The sequence below is a fragment of the Myripristis murdjan genome, chromosome 21, assembly GCF_902150065.1.
Source record: "Myripristis murdjan chromosome 21, fMyrMur1.1, whole genome shotgun sequence".
Lineage (NCBI taxonomy): Eukaryota > Metazoa > Chordata > Actinopteri > Holocentriformes > Holocentridae > Myripristis > Myripristis murdjan.
This window is the reverse complement of record NC_044000.1, coordinates 17,373,967-17,401,073: the sequence shown is the minus strand read 5'-3', so window position 1 is coordinate 17,401,073 and position 27,107 is coordinate 17,373,967. Positions and strand designations below refer to the sequence as shown.

General features: G+C 42.1%; 2 protein-coding genes across 4 annotated transcripts in view; one reads left to right on the top strand and one right to left on the bottom strand.

The window, feature by feature from the left end:
• The window catches only part of uggt2 (UDP-glucose glycoprotein glucosyltransferase 2), a 42,980-nt gene extending 41,852 nt beyond the window's left edge, over positions 1-1,128 (bottom strand). Inside the window, exons 1-2 of one of the 2 annotated variants that reach the window (XM_030080969.1) lie at positions 1,004-1,128; positions 358-520 (exon numbers count right to left, since the gene is read on the bottom strand). In XM_030080969.1, coding sequence (XP_029936829.1) covers positions 358-485 — 128 coding nt within the window. In that variant the 5' untranslated portion in view covers positions 486-520; positions 1,004-1,128. The other variant, XM_030080968.1, reaches the window with a different exon arrangement.
• A 2,323-nt stretch (positions 1,129-3,451) lies between these two features.
• Positions 3,452-27,107, top strand: part of hs6st3b (heparan sulfate 6-O-sulfotransferase 3b) — a 52,993-nt gene continuing 29,337 nt past the window's right edge. For both annotated transcript variants that reach the window (XM_030080971.1, XM_030080970.1), the window contains exon 1: positions 3,452-4,026. In XM_030080971.1, the coding sequence (XP_029936831.1) occupies positions 3,482-4,026 (545 nt within the window). In that variant the 5' untranslated portion in view covers positions 3,452-3,481. The remainder of the gene's footprint in view (positions 4,027-27,107) is intronic.

Here is a 27,107-nt window from a genome sequence, read left to right as displayed (position 1 = left end):
ACATGTGACTGCTTGTAAGCAATAATAGAGCACATCTTAATGCAGGCACTGGGCATAGATATAGGCAGCACCACATAACATTACACAGTAAATAGCAAATATTATGGAAAGATAATTAACAGTGTTGTAATTGATGGTGTTGAATGACAGCACAGCTGGATGTCCTGCTTTTCTACCTCTCCATTTTTCCAGAGCCTCCACAGTGTGAGAGACAGATGACTAACAAAACAAACAAACAAACAAAAAAGATCTAAACAATCAGAGTGATGTAGCTGTGGCTATGTGGTTTAGGTGCCAATTATGTTGGCACTGGGCTGTGTGTTGTACAGACAGAGGTAGCAGAGAGGGTGAGGGTACCTTGTCTCTAGGAGGAAAGGCGTCATGCTCCACTTGGCCTTTAGACTTGCAGAGACGCCTTTGGATGCGGACAGGACGTGATGGATGTTGAACAGCAAGAGCAAGAGCAGCACAAAGGTCCTCATCATCTACAGCGCCGAGACAACCACAGCGTAACGTAAACCTGACGTGGAGCAAACAGCAGGACATCAGTGACAGCTACACACTTTAAGAGGGGCTAGTGCCACGTAGTTGTTCACCCCAGCCCACAACACTGTATATTGTAGTCTGAATCCCGCACAAACAGAGAACCGAGCGGCTCTTATGCTGCGGCTCACGTTGTATTACAAAAAGTATGTCAAGTAGTAGTAGTAGTATTTGTTTTAGTGGGTTAGCTAACATATTATGACTACAAACAAGCAGCTGAGGCAGACAGCAGGCAGAAGTTAAGCCAAAGTCAGCTGCACTGCTGTGAATGAAAACGGTGCAGCAGCGTGACTTTCTCAACGCAGCATCAAAGACAAGTCTGCTAAACACATGTATCGAAGCAGAGCGGGACTACACCGCCACAGGTTACATTGTTACCGGCTCTATTTCCCTCACCACGGTAATGTTGACCGCTTCCATACAAAGGGCTTCAGATCTTTTTTTGTACAACTTAACCTACCCGTACGGCTATCAAATTGCCGTGTATTGTGGTGGCTAACGCGGACCTTCCTTCGTTTGTGAGAGAAAAGCGACATGGAAAATAGGGCTTTGCATTTGTCGTTTGTTTTTACGTACACGACATGCTATTACATCCCCAGGACACAGGGTGAAAGAGGCGAGAAAGAAATAAAAGGCGATCTTAAAATGGCAATTTTGTCTGGCACTGCGGTAGACAGCTAAGAGACTGAGCCCGCACGCTCAAAGAGTTTCCCACCAAACAGTGCAGCGTGCAGTGTGAGACACGGCAGGAGGATGTGGAGGAAAGGCTGTGTCGGACCACGGCTAGTCTGAATAGACTAGTCTGGAATAGAATAGAATACTTTATGAATAAATGATTTAGCATGAACTAATGTGCAGCTGTAGCCGAAGAGTCTTCTTATATGGATTCACATACAAATGCACTCACTTAAAGGGACAACTAATGAAAATATTATTATTGGTGGTGGTGGTGTTAATAATAATGGTATTTGTCCCTGAAGGGCAACTGATTGTGCGGCACAAGTGAAGCCTATAGAAAATACACCCATTACAATTCCGTAGTGTGAGAAACTAAAGCAGACAAACAAATACACTCAGACAGCAAATAAATAAATAAGTATGTGAGTAAATAAATAAAGGCACTTCTTTACATAGTATGAGTATGGGGGTTTGAGATCTCCATATTCATTAAACCTTAGGCCGCATTTTAGAATGGGATGCTTCCATACTAAAACTACATGAGCCATAGACTTACATGTAATAAGTGCTATGTATGCATGTATCTAAAAAGTATTTTTGTTGTTGTTGTTGTTGTTGTTGTTGTTGTTGTTGTTTATTTTGCAGTTGGATGAACAAAGCATTCATGAGATATAGCTGAAAACCAGAGTGATGATGATGATGATGATGATGATTACCATTATTGTCAAGGTTCAGCTTGTAATCACAAGAATGCAGAAACTAATTTGCAGATTTAGGTTTTTGCAAATTATGCAAATTACTTGAAAATGCTATATAATCATGTGAACGGTGAAGCACTGATTTTTTTTTAAATTCCACCCCCTAGTTCACAGGTTTACCGCAAATAGCCTACATTTACTACAGCGCCCCCTTTAGGCCAATATATGTCATGTTTAGCGCATGTTTTCCACAAAATGATACAGAAATGTAAAATAGCGTGTAAAAATACCAAATCCACAATAATTAGTTTTGCATGCAATTATTAGAAAATTAATTATAAGTTATACGATTAAACATCACAGGCCTACTGTAGGCTATGTATATTTTTTTCCTCTCCATACTCAAAGCGAGATAACAAACACTTGGACATACACACAAACACACAAAAGGTAAGTTTCAAGCCAGCCTCTGGCATGTCAGCCAGGCGTTGCGCCAAATATTTTATGCATTTCACGGTTTAATAGTCGACGCCCACGGGTCGACTATGTGAGTTTAACCACTGGCTCTCTGAGACTCGTGGATCGGACCATGGAGCTGAAGATGTGCTGTTTTTATTGGGCTCTCCTCATCTTTCATTGCCGGCTTATGCTTCAATTAAGACTATTAGACTATGTGGCCTTTGCTGACAACTGTGGGCTATGAACAGATGGTTGGTGCTACCACTTAACTCATCAAAGGTCACACACACGCGCTCCCGCACCGTGCGCACGAACGCGCGCGTGTGCCCGTAATGTTCGGAATGCACTTCAAAGTTCTAGTGGATTTGGTGTTCATGTGTGATTAGATGTGTTCACTTGTCTCAGTTTACTGCGCTCCTGGCTGTGCACTATGTGAAACAAGATTATGGGATGGAGGAAATGGGATGTAGAGCTTCGCCAGCCCAACAACGACGAGAGAGCATAAACGCCTTTGCCGGCTTGGATGCAGTATCCTGTCAAATACACTGGCTCAGCACAGTCAGTGTGTCAAACCGCGGTGTTGTAGGATGCTTCAGCAGGATCCAGCCCCGTAGTCCGAGCCGGGCGACTTTTCAACATTTCTGCTGAAACAAGTATGCCACCGAAATGAAACAGACCGCGTTTTAGATCGGGATCAGGAGGAGAGAAGGAGATTTTAGAAAATAAATAAATAACAGAACAATCGACTGCCTCATTTCAACTTGACATCCGAGCATGGGAGACGTCAGTACGGATGCAGCTCTGCAACCGCCTCAGAAGTTGGACTGCCAGCATACTGTATGCCATGACTCTTGATTTTGGACAAGACTTCCAGCACAGTGCAGACGGCGTGCATTGTTTGCAGATCGAAAGGTAGGCTCTCAGTTTAGTCCAGACTGTGTCTCTTTAGAAGGTAAAGCTTCACATTATCTTGATCAACATGTGGCACTTTGAAAATCCACAGACACCTAAGCCCATCTGAAGCCTAAAGGAATGACTCCTACAGAACCCGTGGGTCACCATTGTTATTCACAGTAATGGAATGAAGACACTGCTTTGATATAATGGATGATAGATCCAGCAAGCTCATCTTGGTTCCTATTTTAGCTGTTCTTTTTGTTATGATAGGTTACCAGTACATATGTCCCGCTGGCAGCAATTCATGCCACTTTAAGACTGGGGAGAAATTAAGGGGGGTAAGTCTACTTTCCACCCCGTATCAGGACAGCGACGATTTTTACAGAGATCAGGACCTGGAGGAAGACAGCCCTCCGAAACTACCGTCAAAATTCAACTTCACCGAAAGAGACCTTGAGAGGCACGTGGAGTTCAACATCAAGGGAGACGACGTGATAGTATTTTTGCACATCCAGAAGACTGGGGGAACCACTTTCGGGAGGCACTTGGTGAGGAATATTCGCTTGGAGCAGCCGTGCGACTGCAAGCCCGGGCAGAAGAAATGCACATGTCACCGACCGGGGAAAGAGGAGTCCTGGCTCTTCTCCCGCTTCTCCACCGGCTGGAGCTGCGGGCTGCATGCAGACTGGACCGAGCTAACGAACTGTGTCCCTGTCATTATGGACAAGAAAGAGGCGCAGAAGAACAGAAGGTACAAGCCTCAGTCTCTCTCACCCTGTGTGTGTGTGTGTGTGTGTGTGTGTGTGTGTGTGTGTGTGTGTGTGTGTGTGTGTAAGCATGTTTTACCAACAGGGCAACCATCAAGGTCCCCAGTGGCTAATATTTACAGTCAAACAGTAAATTTGCCCTCTCCTACAAATTTGCATACAGTTCAGGTAATCTTGAAGTTGAACAGTGAGCGTTTTGTGTTGCCTCACCTCTGTCATGGGGTGGACACTTTACTTGATGGGTGCTTCACAGGGCATGCACAATGGAGGGTGGGTGGTTGGGGGTGGGGGTTACACAAGCAATGCTGCTACATAAAGTATTGCACAGCTCATTAGTATGACTGCCTGTGCAGTCAAAGATTAGACCGTCAGAGAAGGTGTCCAAGGTGTAAAAACCTAACTACAGACACGCTGATTGTAAAAAGGCAACTGCTGGCAATCAATCACTCAGCAATCAGTCACCCAGGAATTGTGGGAGGTCTGTGTATGTATGTTTGTATGTGTGTGTGTGTGTGTGTGTGTGTGTGTGTGTGTGAGAGAGAGTGTGTGTGTGAGAGAGAGAGAGAGAGAAATAGAGAGAGAGATGGGGTGGGATTGGGGTAGTATGCACTGCATGCTAATTGCTGTAACCTACTATGACATGGCATTGAAAAAAAATCTGGGCAAATTGATTATGAGCAATTATAACCAAAAATCTAGTCAATTACAAATTAAAATTTCCCTCCTTTCATATTCTGTCGATCAACAGGATCTGCCTTTCATATCTTTCACTTTGCTGAACTTTCAGATGTTTAAATTGTCTCCTCTTATTGTTTTGTTTTCATGCCCAACCCTTCACAATGAACCTGCACCTGCCCGCCTGTGCCACTGCTGTTATTTTCCCGTGCCATTTAACCAATTGTTCTGGATCCATTTACAGCACTGCCTTTTCACAGCAGAAACAATGTTGCATGTGACCCGACTGTCCAAATGTTATGATACTGTGTGGTAATTTCACCGTCGCTGGACAAAAGCTCCAAATGCTCATATTCAAAACTGAAAGGGAATTTAATCAAACCGCAAGACAAATGCTTTTCAAATCCATAAGGATATGGTAAATGGCTAGAAGCAGGGATTGATTTTCCTCAGTGGCTTTTCATCCCTATGGATGAGGACATCCATCTCTGTCCACTAAGACATTCAAAGTTGGGCTGTATCCTGCTCAAGCCACCCTCTCACACACACACACACACACACACACACACACACACACACACACACACACACACACGCACACACATGCACACATGTCCATGCATACCTGGTCTTTGTGTAGTGGTGCGGATGACTGGTATGATGTGGCAGCTCCCTGTGGTCATTAGTAGTAGATACAGTGCTTTATTATTGACATCATAGTTTAAAGGGTGTTCTCATTTTCATCATGGCATAAACAGTACAAGTAGCTTGATCTTCGGTTTTCCCTTATAATTACAGGGACGAAAAATATTTGAACAGTAACTATTCTTCTTATTTCAATTCTTATTCTTGTTTTTTTCTTAAACTTATTTTTATTTTTATGATAATTCTTATTCATATTCGTATTCTTGCTCTAATATTCTTGGTCATATGACTAGTCTTATGACTGTTCTTAGTGCCCAGTGCAATCTACACTAATTTGTCGCATTTCAAGTCATCTTATCCCAGGACGTTTCATCTTCATAGGGTCAAATTATTCCCAAGATGTTGTTAGTTGTTACAAGCCATCTGAGGAAAAGTAAGCAATATCAGTTAATTTGAAATGCATTACTTCTTTCACCTTTTGTGTTCAACTCGATACAGGAGAAAAGCAGGTGCTCTTGATAATGTACCAGGGAAACAGAACAACTCCTTAAGTTGGCCATTCTAATGAACTTAATAACTGCATGAGCGTTAGTATTTGCTTTCTCTCAGCAGAATGGACTTGTGTGTTTTATTTGGTGCAGTCAGTGTCGCTGGAGTAATTTGCTCTTAGGATGTCATGACGGTTTAGGTGGCTGATTAAAATGGCATATTCAACCCTATTCATGTTTGTCATACGGACATATATTCAGATAAGCCTGAAAAGGCACACATACACATCTTCTGGGCAAAGCAATTTAGCAGACGCACTAAATGAAGTGTTTTAGCACACCCTGGATTTCTTTAACTGTGATATTTTAAGGGAGAAAATTTGCCTCTCCACTTTGAAAAATACAATTGTACACTAAACTACAAGGACATGAGCACATGATTTATTTCTGCAGTGCCAAGTGTTTCCTTTACCCAGGAAAGTGCTCACTGGATGCGACAGCTCTTCATTTCACAGCTGCAGCATCTATTCTGCACTTACAGTCCTCTCGTCCCTTGTTCTTAAGTGGCCCCAGCATCTATTTAAGATTATTCTGCCACCGCCTCTACCAAGACTGTTAGGGAGACACATCATGTTAGACCTCTTCAGTCACCAGCCACCACTGCACGCTGCACATTTTGCAAATGGGATGACGTATTGTATTATGCAAATTTCACCTTGAGAATTATTTTATATGTGCTCTGTACCTTAACTAAAATCACTTCGAGGGTAAGATGGTATGTAGTGAGCTTTTTTAAAATAAATAAATAACAAAGGTAATAAAGGAATGGATTCATGGTAATTGATGTAAACATGTAACATCACACTGCAGTAATTCACCAATTAAAAAAATGAAATTAAGTTATCCTGCATTCAACTGGTGAATTTTTGCCCCACTAAAGGGTGCAAAAGGGAATACTGATAGTATATCACTGCCAAATTTCGATGGCATGCCCTTGTTTTGTGGTTGAGAACCTGTAAGACTGAGTGGCTGTCTGTCCACTGTCCCGGCCATTCACCCTGCCAGCTCTTTAGATGGCAGCAGGAGGGCTGACATGGGGCGGCGGTGGCACCGCCCGCATGGCATTGCATGGCCTTTTCAGGTTGAGCCAGCCGTGCGGCCCAGGAAAGGTCAGGCGTGTCAGACTGGATCAGTGTGTGTGTCCTGCGGCGTGGCTCCTCTGGAGTGGGCTGCCAGTCAGGGGAGAAGTGGAGCAGGCAGGCCTGCTGTCTTCAGGGGCTTTGGGGAGAAACATGCCTCTCAGTGCTGTCCTCTTAAGTTGGTGTGTGAAGAGCAGCATGTTAATATGAGAGTGGTTAGAGGATGGATGATTTACCAGTGCAGAGGCGCAATTTTCAGAGCAACATACCAGCTTCAGTCACGCAAGGAGATAATGGGCCTTGATTTATGTCTGTAGTCATATCTCTATTTCTGTTTGGTATTGTTATATCTCTGAATGAGTGTGGTTTATTGAGAGGAATGCCTTCCTTTCAGAGGCTTATATAGTGCTAGAAATGCTGCTTTCTTTACCGTACATGAGTATGAATGTAGCATTAGCTCCACAGAAGCTTTTTGAGTGTCTCTTATAGTTATATTCTGTGTGACATTGGGTCACAGAACAAGAAGGTGATTTATGTTTTTTTTCTATTTCATTTTTTCCCCCTCCTGCTGCACAGGGCAATGGCTGATACCAAGCTGTTTCTTTTGAAGTGTTTTCCATATGTTGTAAAAGGTCTTAAATCGTTATCATAAAGATCTTTAACGCAGCTTTCCACAGAAATCAGAATGAGTTTTTGAAGTTTTTCCACTTTTGTGTTTTATCATCTGATTTCATCCTGGTGGAGTCAGGTCTTCTGTCATTGAGAGACAAAATGCACTTTCTGCTTCACTCTGTCATTATTGCCAAGGCTGCAGGTCTGAGTTGAAGAGATGTTGCTATCAAACATACAGCATGGATTTCTTACAGTGAAACATATAGTACGTATAGTAAACATATAGTACGCTTTGTGAATGAGACAGTGGTGCTCCCAAGTTCAAATAGCCAAATAGTCCCTTCTCATAAACATGCCTCAAAGGGCTTTACAAACCACCATAGTGTGTGTGTGTGTGTGTGTGTATATATATATATATATATATATATATATATACCGTACCCCATCAACTATATACAGTATCTTAATGCATTATATACAAATCATACATACTACATCATATACTAAACTGCATCAATACATATATTATAGGAAACATGTAAATGTGTAATTTCATTTTAAATGACCACTGCAGTTGAAAATAGTGCAACGTTGATATTAGATGTAGATTTTGTCCCTCAAATCCTCACATCTAATTATTATAATTCATGTGTATGTGTGTGCATGAAGTTATCATAATTACAATTTTAGCCATAATCTTGCAAACTTTTCAGGAAAAGGCAAACCCCAGTGAAGCACTGCCACACATAACAGTATCCTCCAAGTTCACTCAACCCCGATACAAAAACACCCTTGTATGCATGTTATCAATCACAGAGCAGAGTGAGAAACTGCTTCTCCAACAGGGGTGAGGATTTTCACACGCCATCCCCAAGATCCCAGAGTGTTTGAGCGCAGTGCATTTAAAGTTAATAGCTGGAGGGGAAGAGAGAGACAAGTAACCGCTGATTCCCAGTTACCTGAGCCTCTGATTTATTCCATCTTACAACTGGCATCATTTTAATTATTCACGGTTCTTCTGCAAACTTGGTGAAACAACAAATTAAAGCCTAGTTTTCACAGATGACTGTCAAACAGGAGAACATGAAGGTGGAATTGGATATCTCTTTGATATACAAATACGTGCTGTCTTAATCATAGTCATCCTGCTTGATGAATAATATGATCGGGTTATTGACACCGTCAGCATCTCTGTGTGTCCATCGAGGCTTGACAAGCTAAAATTTGTCAGCCTGAACCAATTATTTGTCTTGCCTATAAAACTTCTACATGTGGTATTTTTGGTGACATTTAACAGCCAGCAGTGGAATTAGGAGAGAATTGACTTGGCCTTTGTCCATATCTGTCTTCGTCCTCACACTAATCTCTACTTAGAGCAATATATCACTTTGGTAGAACATTTACTATGCATATCTTTGATGAGTTCATGAATAGTCTGCAGCCAGCCACAGCTGCCATTCCTCAAGAATCTGTATTCGTTACGGACATTCAAACTTTTTCCCTTCTTAAAAGTCTTGCTGTTAATAACTGCAAACAGGCTTCAAACGTCTCTCTTTCTGTGCCTATGGCCCTGTTCAAAAACACACCTTGCTATAGCTCATATGTGGTGTAAGAAATTTAAAGAGTTTTTCAAAATGAAAACAAGAGTGATGTCATTACCAACACAGGGCTATTAATACCCGGAGTTAACCATTCATGTGCTTGTACTGTGTGTGTGTGTGTGTGTGTGTGTGTGTGTGTGTGTGTGTGTGTGTGTTCAGAAACCTCAATCTGTTCTGTCTGCAGGTACAAATAATTTACGCTTACATGAAATCCTTTCTTGTATCACGACCCCAAACAAATTGAAATGTAGACAATAAATCCAGTGAAATAAATAAAGAAAGGCTACACTTAGATTTTTGGGAAATAATCAGTTCTTAAAAGTGTTAGATTTTTGGAAGTCTCTGCATTTTTTTCATCAGCTGGAAACCTGTTCTCCCCCCCCTTTTAATTGTGGCCTGATGTGATCGTGTTATGCATGCAGTATGCTGATGTCGCAGTTTTTATCAATTATAAAATCTTCATTAGCAGCTTTCTTGTTACTTATGCATAATGAATGTGCAGTTCAGAAGTACAAAGAGACCAGAGCCAAAACGGGAGTACCGTATGGGTGCTCTCCTTTGCTCCTCTTTGATGAAACACACAGACGTGGAGAGGTAGTGCTCAATTAGCAATAACACTCGAGAGGGTGTTTTCTGCCGTGATTATGGATACAACATGATAGAGCTAGGTGTTAGGCTTAGCTGACAATGCCCTCAAGGGTATTATGGCGTTTACACAATGGTTACCAAGGCAGGTGGAGTGTCTGAGAAGTTTTCCTAAAATAGTGTACATGCAGGCGAATAAAAAAACACCTGAAAAACAAAAGTGATCTCTGACCAGCTCCGAGTTGGAATAGCAACTCATAATAAAGGATGGCTAGGATTACTTAGTACAATGCCAGGACTCCCTGGAAGAAGAACTCCTATATTTCAATGGGACCCTCCTGGCTAACCAAAGGATACATAAAAAAATAAAAATAAATGCCTGTGATGCATATTTGACCAGTTGGATTGCTTGGCTGAAAAGTACCCAGTTGTATAAACATGTTATGCTGGGTGTATCTCTGCAGATTCTGCAGCACTGCAGCACTGTTGCCTCATTTTTTCTGTTTTTTTGTTTTTCCTAACTATTCTGGAAATAATAGTTTCATATCCTCTTCATTTTCTAGAACAATCAGGGTAGCAGGAAACCTGCAACAGCAGTAATAGCCCATTATTACTTACATGGCACACAGATAACATGCCCTACTCCTGGCTGAATAATACCCCGCATCATATTTTATTCATTATAACTGATGCAGAGAGGGCTGCAATAACTGTGTGGCCGTTACCACTTACAGCTGCGATCACTGAGCCATGCATGTCTCGCTGTATCTGCTACCTGTGCCTGACATCTATATGCCATTGTTAGGTATCTCCCTGAATAGGCATGTGGGAGGTAGGTATTACTAACCTGACCCAAATGAACTTGAATGCAGATAGCGGTTGCATTTTACATTTTTCTACCATGTCTCTAGATTCTGCCTTTCATAACACCTCATTAGCAGGGCACTTTGTCAATTTAACATTGCTTTCATGAACCTCAAATTATTGTTGTTTCCAGTGTACTGTTACATGGGGTCTCTGTGAAAATATTGGGAAATAATGCGTGAGAGAAGTGCACAAATTGGAAATCTTTTTTTAAATACACCAATAATAGTTAATGGATTAATTGTTCTGTTGGATTGAATTGTATATTTTAGAGCCCCCTGCTTTGTCAAAGCAGAGAAACTGCTGGAGCACCACACTGAGTCTAATCCAGCACAGTGAAACGGCAGGGTAATGGGTGCCCTACAGACACAGATGAACCTGGAGGAGGAAAGTTGTACAGATTTACGGTTCTGGTCGCATCAGCAGGCGTAGGAGGCAAGTGCTCATCACGATTATGGGATGTTTATTACGTGTGGTGCTGAGCGTGCCCTTGCAGGCCTTGGACTTTCAGGGCGTGGAGATTGCTTTTCATGTGTCATTAATTCAAGTCGTCATTGCTGGCAGGCCTGAGCAGTAATCCAGTTGGTTTGATAATTAAGTGTTACCTAGACAGAGAGTGCAACAGCAGAAGTCAAGCACAAAGAAAATAAAACATAAAATAAAACAGAGTCGAGGAGGTGATTAAATGTGATTGAAGTGAGACTAAGCAGTAAAATATGCTCTTTGAGAAGAGCTACAAAAAAAGATGACAGTCGTTATATTTAGATAATGTCACACGACATAACGTTAACTTCATACCAATATACCCCATGTGTTGCTGATAGCAAAATTTAAGACATGCTTCAAGTGAAGCATTTTTTCCTGTTGACTAGGATCTTTTTTTTATAATACTTATTTTATCATGTAGTGCTTATCTTAGTAAAGATGTATAATATCTGCCAGTGTGTACCCAGTTCTCAAAAGTTTTTAATCTATTCACTTTGAGGAAGATTATTATTTTTTGCCATGTGATGTCTTTTCTATTGGAGAGGGGATTAGTGTCCCAGTTGTATGTGGAAATCTGCTGCTTGATACATGGTGCACCAAATAGTGTGGCCTGAGGTGACCTCATACATTATTTTTCGATGCACATTAAATAAATAGCTGCACACTGGTAGGGGGTAACAATATTAGCATTGGGGGAAAATGAAAATCTCTGCGTGTGTATGAGTTGTTCTGCATATTTGACATTGCCCTATTTGCTCAGATACTTTTAAGATCCAGTATGGAGTGCAGAGTCTTTCTCTAAAAACCACTCTAGGTAATGAAAGCCGTGCAGCCTGCCAGATCAGGCATGCGGCTCCTCTGACACTGCTGTCAAATACTTGCTGGTCCGGCAAATATGAATCTCCAATCGCCTGATTCAGCTCTTATAGCAAGATTAAAGGGTGGCTCTTGGTCAAGCGGCTGGCCCAGGACCTCATGCTTCACTAACAGTTGTTGGGAACTAATTTTGTAAGGCTTGGATAGACTTTTGGAACCTCCTATGATCAGACAGGGCTTTGTTTTAGGAATGTAGCACCCATTAATTGTTTTATTTTGATCTATTTTTATGTGCAATAAGAGGCAACCTTACAATTATTTCCCCTTCTGAAAGCAGTGACATTACAAAGATTTTGCCTTTGAAATTCATCCGGCGAGAGGCAGAGGGGTGTTTTCTGTGCTTAATTTGATATATGTCATCACATATGATGCTTCCCTTAGTTCTAATTTTGAACTGCATGCCATCGTGAACTCTTAGATCCCAGACATGCTGTCATGCAGCTGAACTCCTACATCCCAGTCAGCTTTTGATCAGAATGAGATCACTCCCTAGACTCAAGTAAAGGGAATGGGAACAAAGCAGCTCATACTGATCTAGTTAAATGTAGTCATCAGTGTGATGGGAATGAGTCAGCCAGTGCAGTGAGTCAGAGATTCTGTGTTGAATGTCCCCAAGAGGCCTGCTTGGTGGCTGAGCTGCTCAAATACTCCTATTATCAGAGGGGCAATTAACTTTGGCACTGTTTTCCCTCTAATTGAGAAAAGAACATTATACTTCTGTGCTATAAATGGTCCATAAAAAAAGCGATTGTGTAAAACTTGAAGATTTTTTACCATAAATTCTTTAGTGTGTGCTAATGAGGAGTTGCCCGATCAGCAAGTTCACTATTATTGCTTTGAAGATCCTGGCTTGTCGGCTTTACACAGCTGGGATGCTGAAGCCCGGCTTTTTTGCTGTCTTGCAAAACCAAGTATTTGGCTTTAGCTCTTTTACCCAGTTAAAGTTAAAGTGTCACCAAATTTACAAAGGCAAAACTCAGTATACAGTAACCCACTAAAATTTGTGCATTACTCTTTAATTATAGCTCACTTTGTGTTCTCTCTTTGCATAAATGGTGCACAGATGTAGAAAGCTGCCATTTCCCACTACCCCATTTCTTTTTAATATGAAGCTTGTTGAAATGTTTAAAATATAGGCTACAAAAATCAGTTTATATAATTTGACAGCTCTCTGGGAATGGTAATCTTGTATTGTCATTGCTCATAATTTTAATAAAGACCAAATATGTAGATGGGACGGGAAAGAGAAAAACTACTTATCCAAACAAGGCAGACAGAGTCAGCCTCCCTATTGTTGCACCGGGTAATTATCTTACTGGGATGTTTGTGCTTGTGTGTGTGTGTGTGTGTGTGTGTGTGCGTGTGTTTGTGCTGCTCCTGCTTGCTTACTTACTTGACAGATTGACATATCAAGCAGTGACATGGAAAATGCCAGCGCAGATGCTTGGCTATGTTATTTCTCAATTGATACCTGCAAGGCCTGACGAAAGGTCTGTGCCAGGAATATCCGCTGCAAGAGTTGATTTATTATAACAACCTGGAGAAAGGTCATCTGTCCTTATCTGGGGCGCGCTGGTGACAGGTAAGTTATGCTATGGGGAGGCTAGCGGGGGCTGGCTGCCTCACACCGCTCTCCAATTTGGATTCAGTGGTTGACTGAGCACCTGGCACACTTAAAATGTAAGCACAGGTAGAGTCACCTTCACACGGCCTAATCTTCCCCTACAAGACTGTGCCACCCTGGCTCCCTCTGCCAGGAGAGGGCTCTCAACCTTTTGATGTTGCTGTGGGTCATGCTGGCTTGTGCTGCGCTGAGATGAGGAAAGATTGAGCTCTGCACTGGATATTGGCCCACCGCTTGGAGAGGGGGCTCTGAGGTGTGCTTCTAAGATAGGCTCACTCACATCAATCCTTGCATTTACACATGCCACGAAATTGTAATCAATAAAACATGATCAATCAATTAAATCCCGATTGCTGGTGTCTCCAGCAAATCCCCAGTGCTGCAGCCTCAACAAGACTTGCTGTGATAGAGGTTTGAATGATCTCACTGAACAGATTGCAGCCCAGATTGCTTCTTAAACTCCTGCATTTATAAATAGGTGCTTGTTCCTGATTTCATTTGCAAGATCTTCTCAGATATGTGATAAGCAGTAAGCACAGCATGAAAGGATAGGCACATTTGTATTAATACACAACATAAAAAATAGAGCATTTAACATAATATAACAATAACTAATTGGAACTGAAGAATTCTTGTCTTTCTAGCAGACTATCCCTCCTTTGAAACTACTTTATCATGCAGCTCTTTAACATCCAGTGCATGGTTGATGAATGTATGGGAAAGCAGAATATGTTTGATATAATGTGGCATGTCCCGTGCTATACTGACCAGACATTGTTTTATTTCCCAGCGGGAAAGAATACTCCCCTGTAGATCAATTTCTGTGCACACCCACCTATATTGCAGTATAAATTGGGTCCCAGTCCACAGTATAATAAGTATGGATTGAAAATCTGTCCTAACAACACTATGGCACTGGAGAGTAGGGTAACATCTTGCGGCATCACAGAGTGGTGGTGTGGAACAAATAGCATTATGTCCCAGCACGTGTTGTGATACAGCACATCAACCTCATCATAGGAATCCAATGTCCCTCAATGTAAGCTAGTCCTCCTGAGGCATCAGACGAGGGGCTGCAAATAGAGCTTCAAATCCCACTTACAAATCCAGGGATCAGTTAGTTCTCATCAGTCCCTGTTCTGCAACGGATCGTGGACTTTGCTTCATTCATCATTCTGTGCTGCCTTCCCCTCTTATGTTTGGGATTTCAGGCGTGATTTGTTTACTTTCTCTTCAAGGCTGGTAAAAAGGAAATTGTCCTAATGGTGGATTCATTTGCTTCACTTGTAATGCTAGACACACCTCAGAATGATAATAAGTAACAGAGGAATGTTATTAAGTGTCTTGGAGTGCTTCCTTTTAGTAATACATATGAATTGTCACCGAGGAGCTCTCAGTGCCAACAAATCGCAGATTATGCGTTTGCCATATGACATTAATTCACATTGATTCAGGTCTCAAGAAACAGCAGGACAATACCAGTATAAGGTCACATAAATGTAAAACCCAGTATATTGTGAAAAAGCCAAAAAGGGGTGTGGAGGGCTTTCGGCACCAATGTGCAGGGAAGTTGGGAGGGTTGTCTCAGGCCTGGGAGCTCAATGTGGGGTGCCAACATGACTAATGGGCCTCACCTGGGTCCACTATCGACTTGCACCGAAATACTCAGCGATTGATTTGACTGCTTATTACACGTCCATAATCTCCCCTCCAATGATATGATTTGTAAAATTGCTGCTGCTGCCTTTTATTGATGACTATAATATCTAATCTGATCATATAAGGTGACCAATGAGGAGCAATGCTGCAGCTTACCCCTTTGAATTTGACTTTACTGAAATACCTGTGCATTGCAAGAGTGCATATGCTGTATGGATTTTAGTGTGATGCTATCATTTGTTTGTTTGGGAAGCGGAGGGCTTTGTTCCAATAATTGTGGTGCAAGAGTAGTGAAGGAGAACTGCGTTTGTTTGGCTATTTTTTATTACTCAAGTACAAGTCTCAAAATATGCATGCAAAATGCACAATATGCATAATACTGGGAACAAAATATTTGAATTTTAGGTTCTTAGCCCTCTGAGCCCTCTCTGTAGTTACCATTCTTAATGAGAAAATCCTTGCTCTGCAAAATGCTGCATATCAAGACACAGAGAAACAAAAGTAAAACCAAAGAAAAGATATGCACGCAGTTTTCCAAGTGGTTAGATCTCTACTGGGATGTCTTGTAGTGATGTGTGATATTGTTGTGTCCTTTTCTCTTGATTATTGGTTGTTCAATTTCTTCTGTGTTTCTTTTTTTTCTTTTTTTCCTCGGCTCTCACAGCCTGGAGTGAAATTAACAAGCCTTATCCAGTTGCTGTGTAAATTAGATTTGGCTGTGTTACTTAATTCATGCCACTAGACACCAGCGGTCCTTTACCTCAGCACAATAGCTGCAACATCCAGCTCAACCTATGTGTTTTGTATTTGTCACTGTGTGGGTTACAGGCATTGTGTTTTTACATGTGTGCCTGCTGTAGGAGTGAGAGAATATACACCAGCCAAAGCAAACAGATGTGTGGTGCGTGATCTACTTATACTGTATTTACTGTGTTTCAAAGTCAGTCCTATAGCCAGCTCTGCTTTCCTAAACTGAGGAAGGAGAGAGCTAAGCTGTAAGCGGCTGTTCCAGCACTAGACTGTGGCCTTTCCATGTAGATGATTGATTCAGGTGCAGCGAGGAGGGAAAGGAGGGATCAGGCTTTGGGCTGTGTCCGTTAATCACGCTGTATTACCACACAGGAGGCATTTATCACCGAACACCAAAGGCTTCAGTCCACAGGGAACACTGAACCCAATCTCCCAGCTTACATACAATCCATCCAGGTCCACAAAAAGCAGCATTGTTGAGTCCTACCACATCCATTTATTCTATAAGAGGGGGACGCTCCTAAGAAAAACTGTGAGAGGAAGTCAAGAAAGGAGATGAGAGGTTTGGGGTAGATCCTAGTGGTGTTTTATTCTCACCTAATGACTCAAACTAGTTTTTACATATGCCAAATTGTACTGGACTGTAGCACTGGGCAATAGCTGGAATTTTAGATACTGGAATATAATAATATGGCATTAGTGTTGCCTTTTAAAAGGCTGTATTGTAATAAAGAGATGCAACTTTCTGAACTTAACACACAGTTCTAATATTTGTATCTAGCTGCAAATATATTGCCAGTACCAGTAGTCATCCCAACAATGCCATCACAATATCACTATTGAGGTATTTGGTCAAAAATATTGTGATATTTGTTTTTGTCTATATCACCCAGGCCTACTGGACTGTAATTCATATCCATAACAGAGCCAGATTGATAACAAGATTACATTTCATGAATGTTGAGATGTATTGAATTGTGTGTGTGTGTGTGTGTGTGTGTGTGTGTGTGTGTGTGTGTGTGTGTGTGTAGATCAGACGATTTAGCAAGGTTGTGGGACAAAAAGAAATTCATGACAGTGAATGAGTTACACTGTCTTTAGCTCACTCATGTTCATGGCTCTTTAACAGGTATGAATTAATTAACCAAAGAGTCATTATACCAGGCTGTATGCATTTTCCTACCTGGGGTTTTCAAATGGTCCCCCTAGTCCGACATCACATTCTTCATCAGTATTGGCCCCCAGGAGCCTCCTGTACAGGCTGCACTCCACACCCACTAACATCAGATATGAACCATGGTAATGGTTTTCCCAGTGGGGGGTGATGTTTTCAGGCTGCGAAATAATGTGCCTCCACGCAGTAGGACACTTCCTTTGTCCTGCAGTGAAAGCTGAGTTAAAGGCTGCTTAATGCTGCTCAGCTAGTTATGTGAGAGATGCTAAGCTTTTAATTGTGAGAAATGTTCGTACTCACCCAATTTCTCCACAGGGATCAATTAAGTTTTATTTTATCGTATGCTGGATGTTGTTTACTCGTGTTCTCAATAAACGTACAAAACTTTATGGTATATTTTAGCAAATACAGCTTGAACAGTATGACAAACAGATCCAATTCCAGGAGCAAGCGGCACAATATCCTGTTTTTTTTTTTTTTTTTTTTTTTTTTTTTTTCTCTGAGGAGTGAAGAGTTTGATGTTGATTTACAGCTTCATCCCTAATCAGATGGTTGTGCAGGGAGGTGATGATATCAGTAGTGGGGCTGTTGGTTCCTGTTGGATGGACCAATAAAAAGGCACATTCTTTGTTGTTGCTTTTAATTTGTGGCGCCAGCTATTTGTTAAATTGCTTTTGTAGTTTCCCCAAACAGCAGGCTTATTATTTTTCAAAAAGAATTTTACTTAGGGATATGTTGTTTTATCTTTTTGTGAGGCCGATACCAACATCCAGTATTGTATCACCCATAATGTCTGAATACGAGACAAGTGTGTCCGAAAATATTTGAGTGTCATCTTGTTAGTTTTGTTCTTTTGCTAATTTGACAGTTGTATTAATGATGCACTCCAACAAAAAAGGTCACAAAAATGCCAAATATTACAATCAGCCAAATATTGACAGTTTAAACACTCTTCAAATACCAATATTGCTTTTTAAAGCTGATATTGGTCAATATAGTTGTTTATCACCCCAAACCTAATTTTACTGCATTTAGTGCCATTGTTACATGTGCTATACTGCATTACATTTCATTTTGTTTAAGATTTCAGTCTGTCCTAAACAAAGATACCTACTATATGGCCATGTGTGACTGGCCTGTTGCTTCAGCAGCCTCAGCAGCAAAAAATGTTTTATCCATAGGGAATGCGAGCCCAGGGTAAATCTGTTTGACATTTGCAGCAAAATGCACAGCGGTAAGGTGCTATGCCTGATTCCCCTCCCCTCTGCACATAGCTCTGCATATTTGGTCTAATTGTTTAAAAGCACAGGCACAGAAACAGGCTCCCCCAGGACCTTTTGCACTGATGCTTGATAAGCTAACACAAACAGACGCCTGTTTATACACAGCTTTGATGAATGGCTGCGCTTTTTCATGTTAAGAAGACAAACAACGTCTAAGGGAGGGTAACCACTGCTGTTTTTAATTAACGCACAACACTTGCAATCACAGCAATAAACCTGTCTGCCACTGTTGTCTAATGAAAGTAGATCAAAGTCAAAGCTGTCCCAGCAGTCTGCATTGAGGTGAGCTTTTTGTTTCCCCCCTTAGCCTTCAGTAGATGTCAGCGAGCTGTGGGGAAATATACGTTGCAGCTTTTTAATGTCACCCCACATTTGCAGGCTTCAGTTCAGTGGGACAGCGGCAGGATGAAATTCCCCTCATCTTGACAGAGTGGCAGGTCATCCAGACATTTGTATTCATGGGTGCAAATGGAAATGGAATGACTGAGAGAGGTGTCCTGCAGCGCCAGTGCCAGTTATTGATGTGCAGTGGAGGGAAGAGAGTGACATTTAACTCTGTGAGGATGAGCGGCCTCTGCCCAGCTTGAGTGCTCTGCAGCTGTGCTGAACATCAGAGGCCCTGGCACATATAGAAGCAGGCTATAGCTGGCCATTATGGGAACAGGGAGGACAGACGGGGGAGCTGAGAGGAACAAGCCACAGGGCTGAGGGAGCGATCTCTGCTAGCTGCCGTCTTGCCGCAGTCAGAAGAGACAAACAGGAAAATCAATACTCTCACTCAGGACAGTTCACTACAAGGGGCTCCCTCAGCACCGCTGTATGTCAGAGTCAGTCCCTCAAGTCGGACGACACGGGAACTGCTGACAAGGTAGGTGTCAGAGCACACTGAGCACACTGTTGGAGAGACTGGAGCCGTGTTCAGCACCATGGACAGCATCAAAGAGAGAGAGGACCAAGGCAAAGCGCTGGTCCCCAGATTGTCTGCCCTTTTCCTCACAGTGTTAACACATGGCCACATTTAATGCATGGAAGTGTGAAACCAGGGTCAATGTATATAGCAGGTCTTTTCCTCACTTTGGCAAGGGCGTAATTTCTGTATGCTTGCCATTAAAAGAGTCATCTGTTCTGCGAGGGCATATGCCAAAGTAGTTTACTTCTGGCATGCTTCTTACAATTAGCGTTACCATGCACTTGCTGTGTGCACTTTTCTTTGATGCCTACATTCGTTCCAGTAACAGCCCTGTAAAGAGAGAGAGAGGATGGGAGGCGCAGCTACAGTCAAGTTTACCTTCAGTATTTTCCCTGTGTGTGTGTGGAAAACGAGGGGGGCCATCAGTGAGGGCTGCCAATGGTAATGAAGCCACCACTATAAATGGGCCAGTCATTCATGATTAACTGGCGTGTCATGCCTGAAGTAATTGCCTTAATTAGCTATTGAACAGGTTTCAGGGTTAATGGGACAACAGGTTGGCAGTGAACGTGATTTACCGTTGGAAGTTAATGATTTTACTCTCATCTTCCCCTCATTCCTCGAAATGATTTGATTAACAGTATGGGAGAAACAGATCCCCTTGTTTGTTAATACAAAATCAATTTCATGCCTGGCTGAGCTATCTCTGACAGTGTTTTTGTTGGGCGAGCAAGGTCTTCAGTCAGCCACTGGAGACAAGACAAACAGAGAGAGGCCTGTGGAAGAGAGCAGACGGTAAATCTGCTTCTCCGAGTGCAGTGCAGCTATGTTGGCTGGGAGCTGGCAACCCTCCCATCCTGCCCGCAAATTTACCTCCACTAAGCTTTTCTGTCATGACTAGCGGCCAATCCGGTATGTTTTCCGTGAGTCTGTGTCAGAGAATAAGCCTATGCGAGTAATTGGGAAGCAGGTACTGTAAAGCCTCCCCTGTTAGGCCAGATCAATGTGTTTTGAAACATTAGTTTAGTGTGAAATGCCAGAGGGAGGAAAGTGTAAGGATATTGTCTTCAAATCCTCATATGCCAAGGCCACTTAATTGGCAAAACCTTGGTCTTCTATTGAATGGAGGTCAAAATATAACAGCCTTTTTACTGTTAACCTCAATTTTTCTCACTGAAAACACTTTAGACAAACAATTTGGCTCTGCTTCTTCGTGGCATATTGCGCCTGCAGCATGGCTCGGGTGTTTTGGCAGAGCTTGCAAGCTGGTCTCAGAGCTGTTGCAGAATCACTATAGAGATATTACAGCCTTTCATTTTCTTTTCATTCTCTGTCACAGATTGGTTTAGCATATAAATACCCATGATTAGAATAGGTTGATAGCTGCAGTATGCATCCAAGCCAGCTGTGTTTCAACAGTGATGCAGGACATTGACTGCATTAGTTCACTTTGTCTTACTATTATACAGTTCACAATGAGAACATACAGTACATGGAAACACAGCTGCTTGTGTCAGCTGTGCTGGGCTGTGTAAACCTCTTTAGTGTTTTTTTTATAGTGAGCTCTGAAATTATTATGGAGTGGAGCTGTATGCTCCACACATTTAAAGTTTTAGTATAGCTCTCAGTCCATTTATTGGTTCTGTAACGCTAAGAGCCAGACAATTTGACTACCTCAGTTTTTCTTTATAATCACTTTCGAGTCACAGGCCCAAAGTTACAATTGCGTTTTTGAATATTCTCAAGAAGATTTGATTAAAAAAAAGTCTTTGCTACAGACAGATCTGTGGTGAATATAGTACTTTGACAATTGCTGATATAGCCCTGGTACCTATAGATTAAAGGCATACAGAGTAGTGAAAAGCAGGGAAGTTTCTGCTGACCTGCAAAAAACAACTTTTCACTACCCCCTGGGAGCCATAAAAGCACAGCCACAGTAGAGTAAATGAAGTGTGAGTGTATTTCATAGCTTTACTTGGGCTAGCAACTGAGGTTAAGACAACCTCAGAAAAAAAAAAAAAAAAAAAAAAACACCCTGGCTCCATCAGTCACAGGAGAGATGAACAATGGAGGAATATGGAGGAGGAAGATGATTAGAGTGGTAGGCCTTCAATCCTGGCTTATGGTGTCTGGAAGGGACAACCACAAAGCCATATCCAGCTTGTATTTCCTACTGCGCAGTGCCACGAGACCAGCAACAAAGATTATTATGTGCTCCCTCCACAGTATTATATCAATCGGTCTTACTGTTTATTCAGCAATCTTGAATTGTTGTGACTCCACATACTTCATACTCAAGTAGTTTGTGCTTCTCGTGAACAAAAGGAGGCTTCTGTGGCAGCGACATGAGCAACGTTATTGAGACAGCAGTATGACAGAGAGGAGGGCTTTCCTCATGGGAGACGGATGAAACCAGAATATCAGTGTTCCTCTGTCACTCCAAAGAAGGCAAGTCCTACATTTCTTCTTATGAGAATACCGATGAAGTTTCATTGGCATCCTCATCAGAAGAGCAACAGCAACAGGAGCAGAAACAAGTGAGCACCATAGACACTTTATAGACATGTCACTCTCTCTCTCCTTCTCTCCCTGTGTCTCCCGCTCTCTTATTTCTTCTCCCAGCGGCCCCGTGATCAGCTTGTCAGCGCTGCTGATCCCTTTGTTCATTGAGCAAGTCGTTCCTTCTCAGATTGTCAATGAAACTTTGTGTCTGTGAGCCAGCTAAAGCAGTCAAAGCTCCACTCATCTGTCAGACAGAGCTGTTACTCTCTGGCCTCTGATAATAGCAAGACTGTGGGGGATTTTCAGCAGCAGCAGTTGTCTTTTCAGCTATTCAGAGGGAATTCATTCTGAAATATTTGATATCTGACTCTGGCTTACTAACACCTCATATAGGCCACGAGGAGTTATTGCTATCTTTTTTGTTACACCGAGAGAAAGCTCAAACAGAAAACAACCAGGATTTACATACAGCAGTGTCTTTATTGCTTGCACAAACAATAGCACCAGAACCATGATGGAGGGCTGAATTGGCATGCAACTGCATCAACCCATGGCAATCCATGGTATCTTCTTTTTGCCAGTAGAGTAGTTTAGGTTACATGTCTGAGATGCTCTGTGAAGCTCATCCTGTAATGTGAGCTTATCCGGCTGCAACTAAAGCCGAAGGAGCTGTGGGCCTGTCAGCTCTGGGCCTGGCTGCTGTCTCCCACCAGGCTGCTACAGGAGATGGGCTATAATACAGCAGGATAACATGAAGCAGATGAATCAAGGATGTTATCAGGTGAACATCCGGGGACACAGCAGTGCTCCTTCACTCAACCTCCCCGGAGGATCAGGGAAGCTGCACGGCCCTGCTCTTCAGAGATGCCCCGGCCCGATAAACGCTAAACGCTCAAGAGCAGCAGACAAACGCAGCTCAAGCTCCGCAACGCAAGACTGCGCTGTGGCTACATTTGTCTGATAATGATGGTCAGAGAACCTGACTGCTATCTCTCCCACTGTTCTCGGTGGACACACGCTGTCCACAGCAGAGCATGAGGCAGCGGGATGATCTGACACAGGCATCACGCGAAACGCCGAGAACTGTGCGAGAGATTCGCCTGACCCTGTCAGAGCTGCCGACATCCTCCACAGCTCCACTACACTAACAAGCATCTGAAGCATAGCCCTCAAAACAGCAGGATGCATTGGGCTGCTGTTGTGCACTGTGCTGGAAGTATCAGACGTCTGCTGAGCACTGCGACGCACTCTGCCTCTTTCATTTTTATTGTTTGTCATATGTGCGATGACGATGAATCTGTGATTTACAGGCAAATAAAAGTCTAATTTGGGGATTTGGACCGGGAGATATGATAGACTGCAGCATGACGTGCTGGCTGCCGACTGTGCCGATGGACTAATAGAATGTCGCTGTGTCCATCTGTGGGTCCATCTGGTGTGATGGGCAGGAAAAACAGAGTTAACAGCAGCCGTCTAGTGGAGGATGCACAAACCATAATCAAGATTATGCACGCAACATGACCTAACATGAGACGATGCAGCAAAGCATATAATACAATATCTCACCAGAAAGTGTGAGGTTGGAACAGAAATGGTTTCAGGTATTAGCCGAGAGAGAGAGAGAGCTACTCTCTGGCACATAGTTGGTCTCTCAGTCTTTCTTTGAAGTAAACCGAGTGTGCAGCTCAGAAAAACAGAAGGGAACTCTAAGTCTGTGTTTGTGATTATGCGTGCTTTGAATTTGTGTGTGGGTGGGAGGGTGTGCATCCTTGTGAGAGTGTATGTTTTCATGTGTGTTTATGTGTGTAGGCAGGTGCAGGAGTGTTTTGTTGTGGTGTCCAGCCAAAGGCTAAATGCTTGGCTAATTAGCAACAGCATAGCAGCCCAGCATCTCCCCACTCTATTTCATTGGGTGAAATGTCACTATTGATTGAACGGTTTAGGAGAAGTCCAGCAGTTTGTGAGGTACGACCTTTCTTATAGTGTTGCATGATGAGATCGATTATAGCAATATGCATTATGTCTATGAAGCACGGCCCCCCAGCCTCCCCTCCCCCCTTTTTGTATTGATCTTGTATCATTTTGAGGCAAAGTAGTAAAATAAAGCAACATGAGGATTTTTATCTGTGAGACATTACCTGGATCAATAAAAAGCAACATACAGTATTACATTTCATCTTTAACCAGGAAGTTTTCAGATTCTTTTTTTTTTTTTTTTTTTACTGAAATAGTGCACATGAGAACATTTTTGTTTGTCTCAGTCGATAACAATAAAAGCTGCCAATTAGAACTGCTCCTAAGAGGCCCGGGGAAAGGTCATTTCGACAGTCTCATATTTTCACCGAATACCCCTCACACAGTCTGGAGCGCAAGATGGAGACCAAATTTTGTTACAGCAAGGGCGAAGGGTAATGAAATTTGAGGTCAGTGCTAGGGCGGGGCATGATGATGTCGTGACTGTCGGCGTCAGCCAACGCAGGCTGTCGTGCTGCTGGTTATATTTGGGTGATGAGGTGACAAAGACCAAAATGAGCAGGGAAATAGTGGGTTCATGCACCTGTCACACAGCCACTAGTCTTACTTAACTTCACATGTGAAAGTGCGCAGATGGAGATGGAACGGAACATGACAGCAGATGCCCGAAATGCAGTTATGTGACGAATATCCTCGGCTTTATGTGGTGCTGGTTGTATATATGCTTGTGTGTACGTCACTGTGCATGTCCTTTCATATAGATTATGTATTTATGTGCTACAGTATGCGTAAGTGGGGGGTGTATTGGAGAGGAGAGGAGAGGCGAGGCGAGGCGAGGAGGCTGGATCAGACAACTCCTCAGTGCCCTGTAGCTGCCAGTTCCACAGCCACACACCATTTAGCTGCACCTTGCAGAATATATTGCTTCATATGCACAGTTGCCTTTCATATGGTTCATATTTCACTGTTTCACCTGTCCTGTCCTTATACTTATGTGATAGGTGACATTTGAAAGACATGTGCATGGAATATACGCATATACAAAATATTTAAACATGTAAATACCTGTATCTTGCTTTAAATTGTTGTATATGTTGTATGTACTGTAAGCTGCATTATTATTTTCCAGGAAAAGAGATCGATAGAAAAACATAGTTTTTCTAGTATGTGCCACTGTTGGCTCCATTTCATTACAATTAGTTTCTGGTACAGCCTTTAGAAATTGTGCAGCACTGAAAAAGAGGACTGAATGAGTCGGGAAACATTTTATCCTCCTTTGTTGTCACCATAGCACTTTGTTTGTATGAAAGGTTTTTACTCTGTGAAGAACTGCACTGGAATGATTAGAGCCATTATATCATTTTTTTAACTGTAGAGTTAAGAACATCTAAATAGAGTTTCCTGTCCAGAGATGATGTGAAAGCACACCTGTGAGACTGTTACGTGCTTGTAGACTTTCAAAAGCTCTTACCTATAGACAGTTTTCAGTTTGCTGATAATGCTATGATTGTGCAAAGTGAAATGAAATGAAATTACTCTGAAAAGTATTTTTGTAGGTGACAGCAGGAACACGTTTTTTGAAATTAACCAACCACTGGCCCAAAGAAATTATTTTTTCTTTTCATCACTGTTTTCAGTCGACTTTCTCCATTACATTTCTTTTTGCCTCTGCTTCTTCTTTCTTGCTAAGATTTAATTAATTCAAATTACAGTAGAACTGGTTTTATTTACATAAGCACAAGTACAGAAAAAAAAACAATATACATATGAATTCATTCAAAATGTGATTTCAATCCAGTGTTCTTTAACAGACTTGCATACCACCTGCAGGGGATTCAAGCTCATATGAGGCACTCATTCAACTCACTGTAGCATTTTTACGCAATGCTGAGCACCAAAACACTAACACCCATTTAACTCTTTCTTCTATACATCCTCTATTGAAACCAAATTTTCTGCAAGAGTCCATTGAGAACCTTTGTAATGCATAGTGAAAACTGACCATGTATTTTTTTATATATTAATCACCAATTACAACTAATCTGTAGCATCAGAATTATTAAATGTAAAGAGCAAGATTTGCTCCCTCTAACACCACTGCCTATCTTGCATGTGAAATCTGTTGTATGTTGCCAAAAAATAATCCAGCAATTTTCACTTGGCTTTGGCTGATGTTTAATCTTATTTTTTCTAGCTCAGAGGAGTTTTAATGTCAAGGTGAATTGCAGCTCCCAAATCAGATAAGGGCAGGGATGAATAGCTGAAGCCCAGATGCTGCTTGCAGCCCTGGCTGAGGTTTGGAGGGTTCAAAGCAGAATCTGAGCTGCCATACTCTCTTTGAAAGTTCGGTAGGTATTGTTGATTCAGAAATTATTTGTGCTGTCCAAAGCAATTCTGTGTATTTGATCGTTCCAGTTGCGAGAATATCTCCACTTTGTGATTATCCTAGTCATTAATCTGCTTTTTTCTTTGTACTGTATTTTTGGGCTCTGCACCATGGCTTACTCTGTTCCCCAGCAGAACATTTTGGGCTCTCAAGTAGAGGGACCAGTGGACTGTATCCAGGTCTGTCGAGCACAGGCAAGGTGGAGTTATGCTGCCTCCTAGATAGCCATAATAGGGTCCCTGTGGGTCAAGAGAAACATTTTTTTTTTCCTCTATCATAAACAGAGAAACAAAAACAACAGGACATGTGGGTTACCTCGGACAATAAGCAAAGAATAGCTGTGCCAGAGCTCAGAGACACTGAACACACAGAGCAGCAGAATTCGACAACAGAGAATATTCCACAGTTATTTGGGCAAAAAGCACCGGCTAAAGCTATAATGCATAATGATCTCTTTGTATTACATTTGGTGATTTTGTTTTATTTTGCCCAGATCCCTGGCTCTGAGGCCCTGTTTTTAGTGTACTGTGCTGCAGAGCTTGTAGGCCAAGCCGGTGAAATCCTCTACACAGAGCTCTCCCCGACCCAATCAGCACTGGTTTCTTCAGCAGAGGAGGGGGTTCATGGCCGTAATAGCATATCAGCGATGGGTATTTGATATCGCTGCTGTAGAACAGCGACACATAATCCAGTTTATGGCCAAAAAAAGAATAAAAATGATAATTCAACTGCGGCCGAATAATCCCCTGAAATAACAAGCTTATAAGCTAAAACCCTCTATAATTTTATCTGGAATCTTCCATACAGTGACACCACAATGACATCAAAGCAG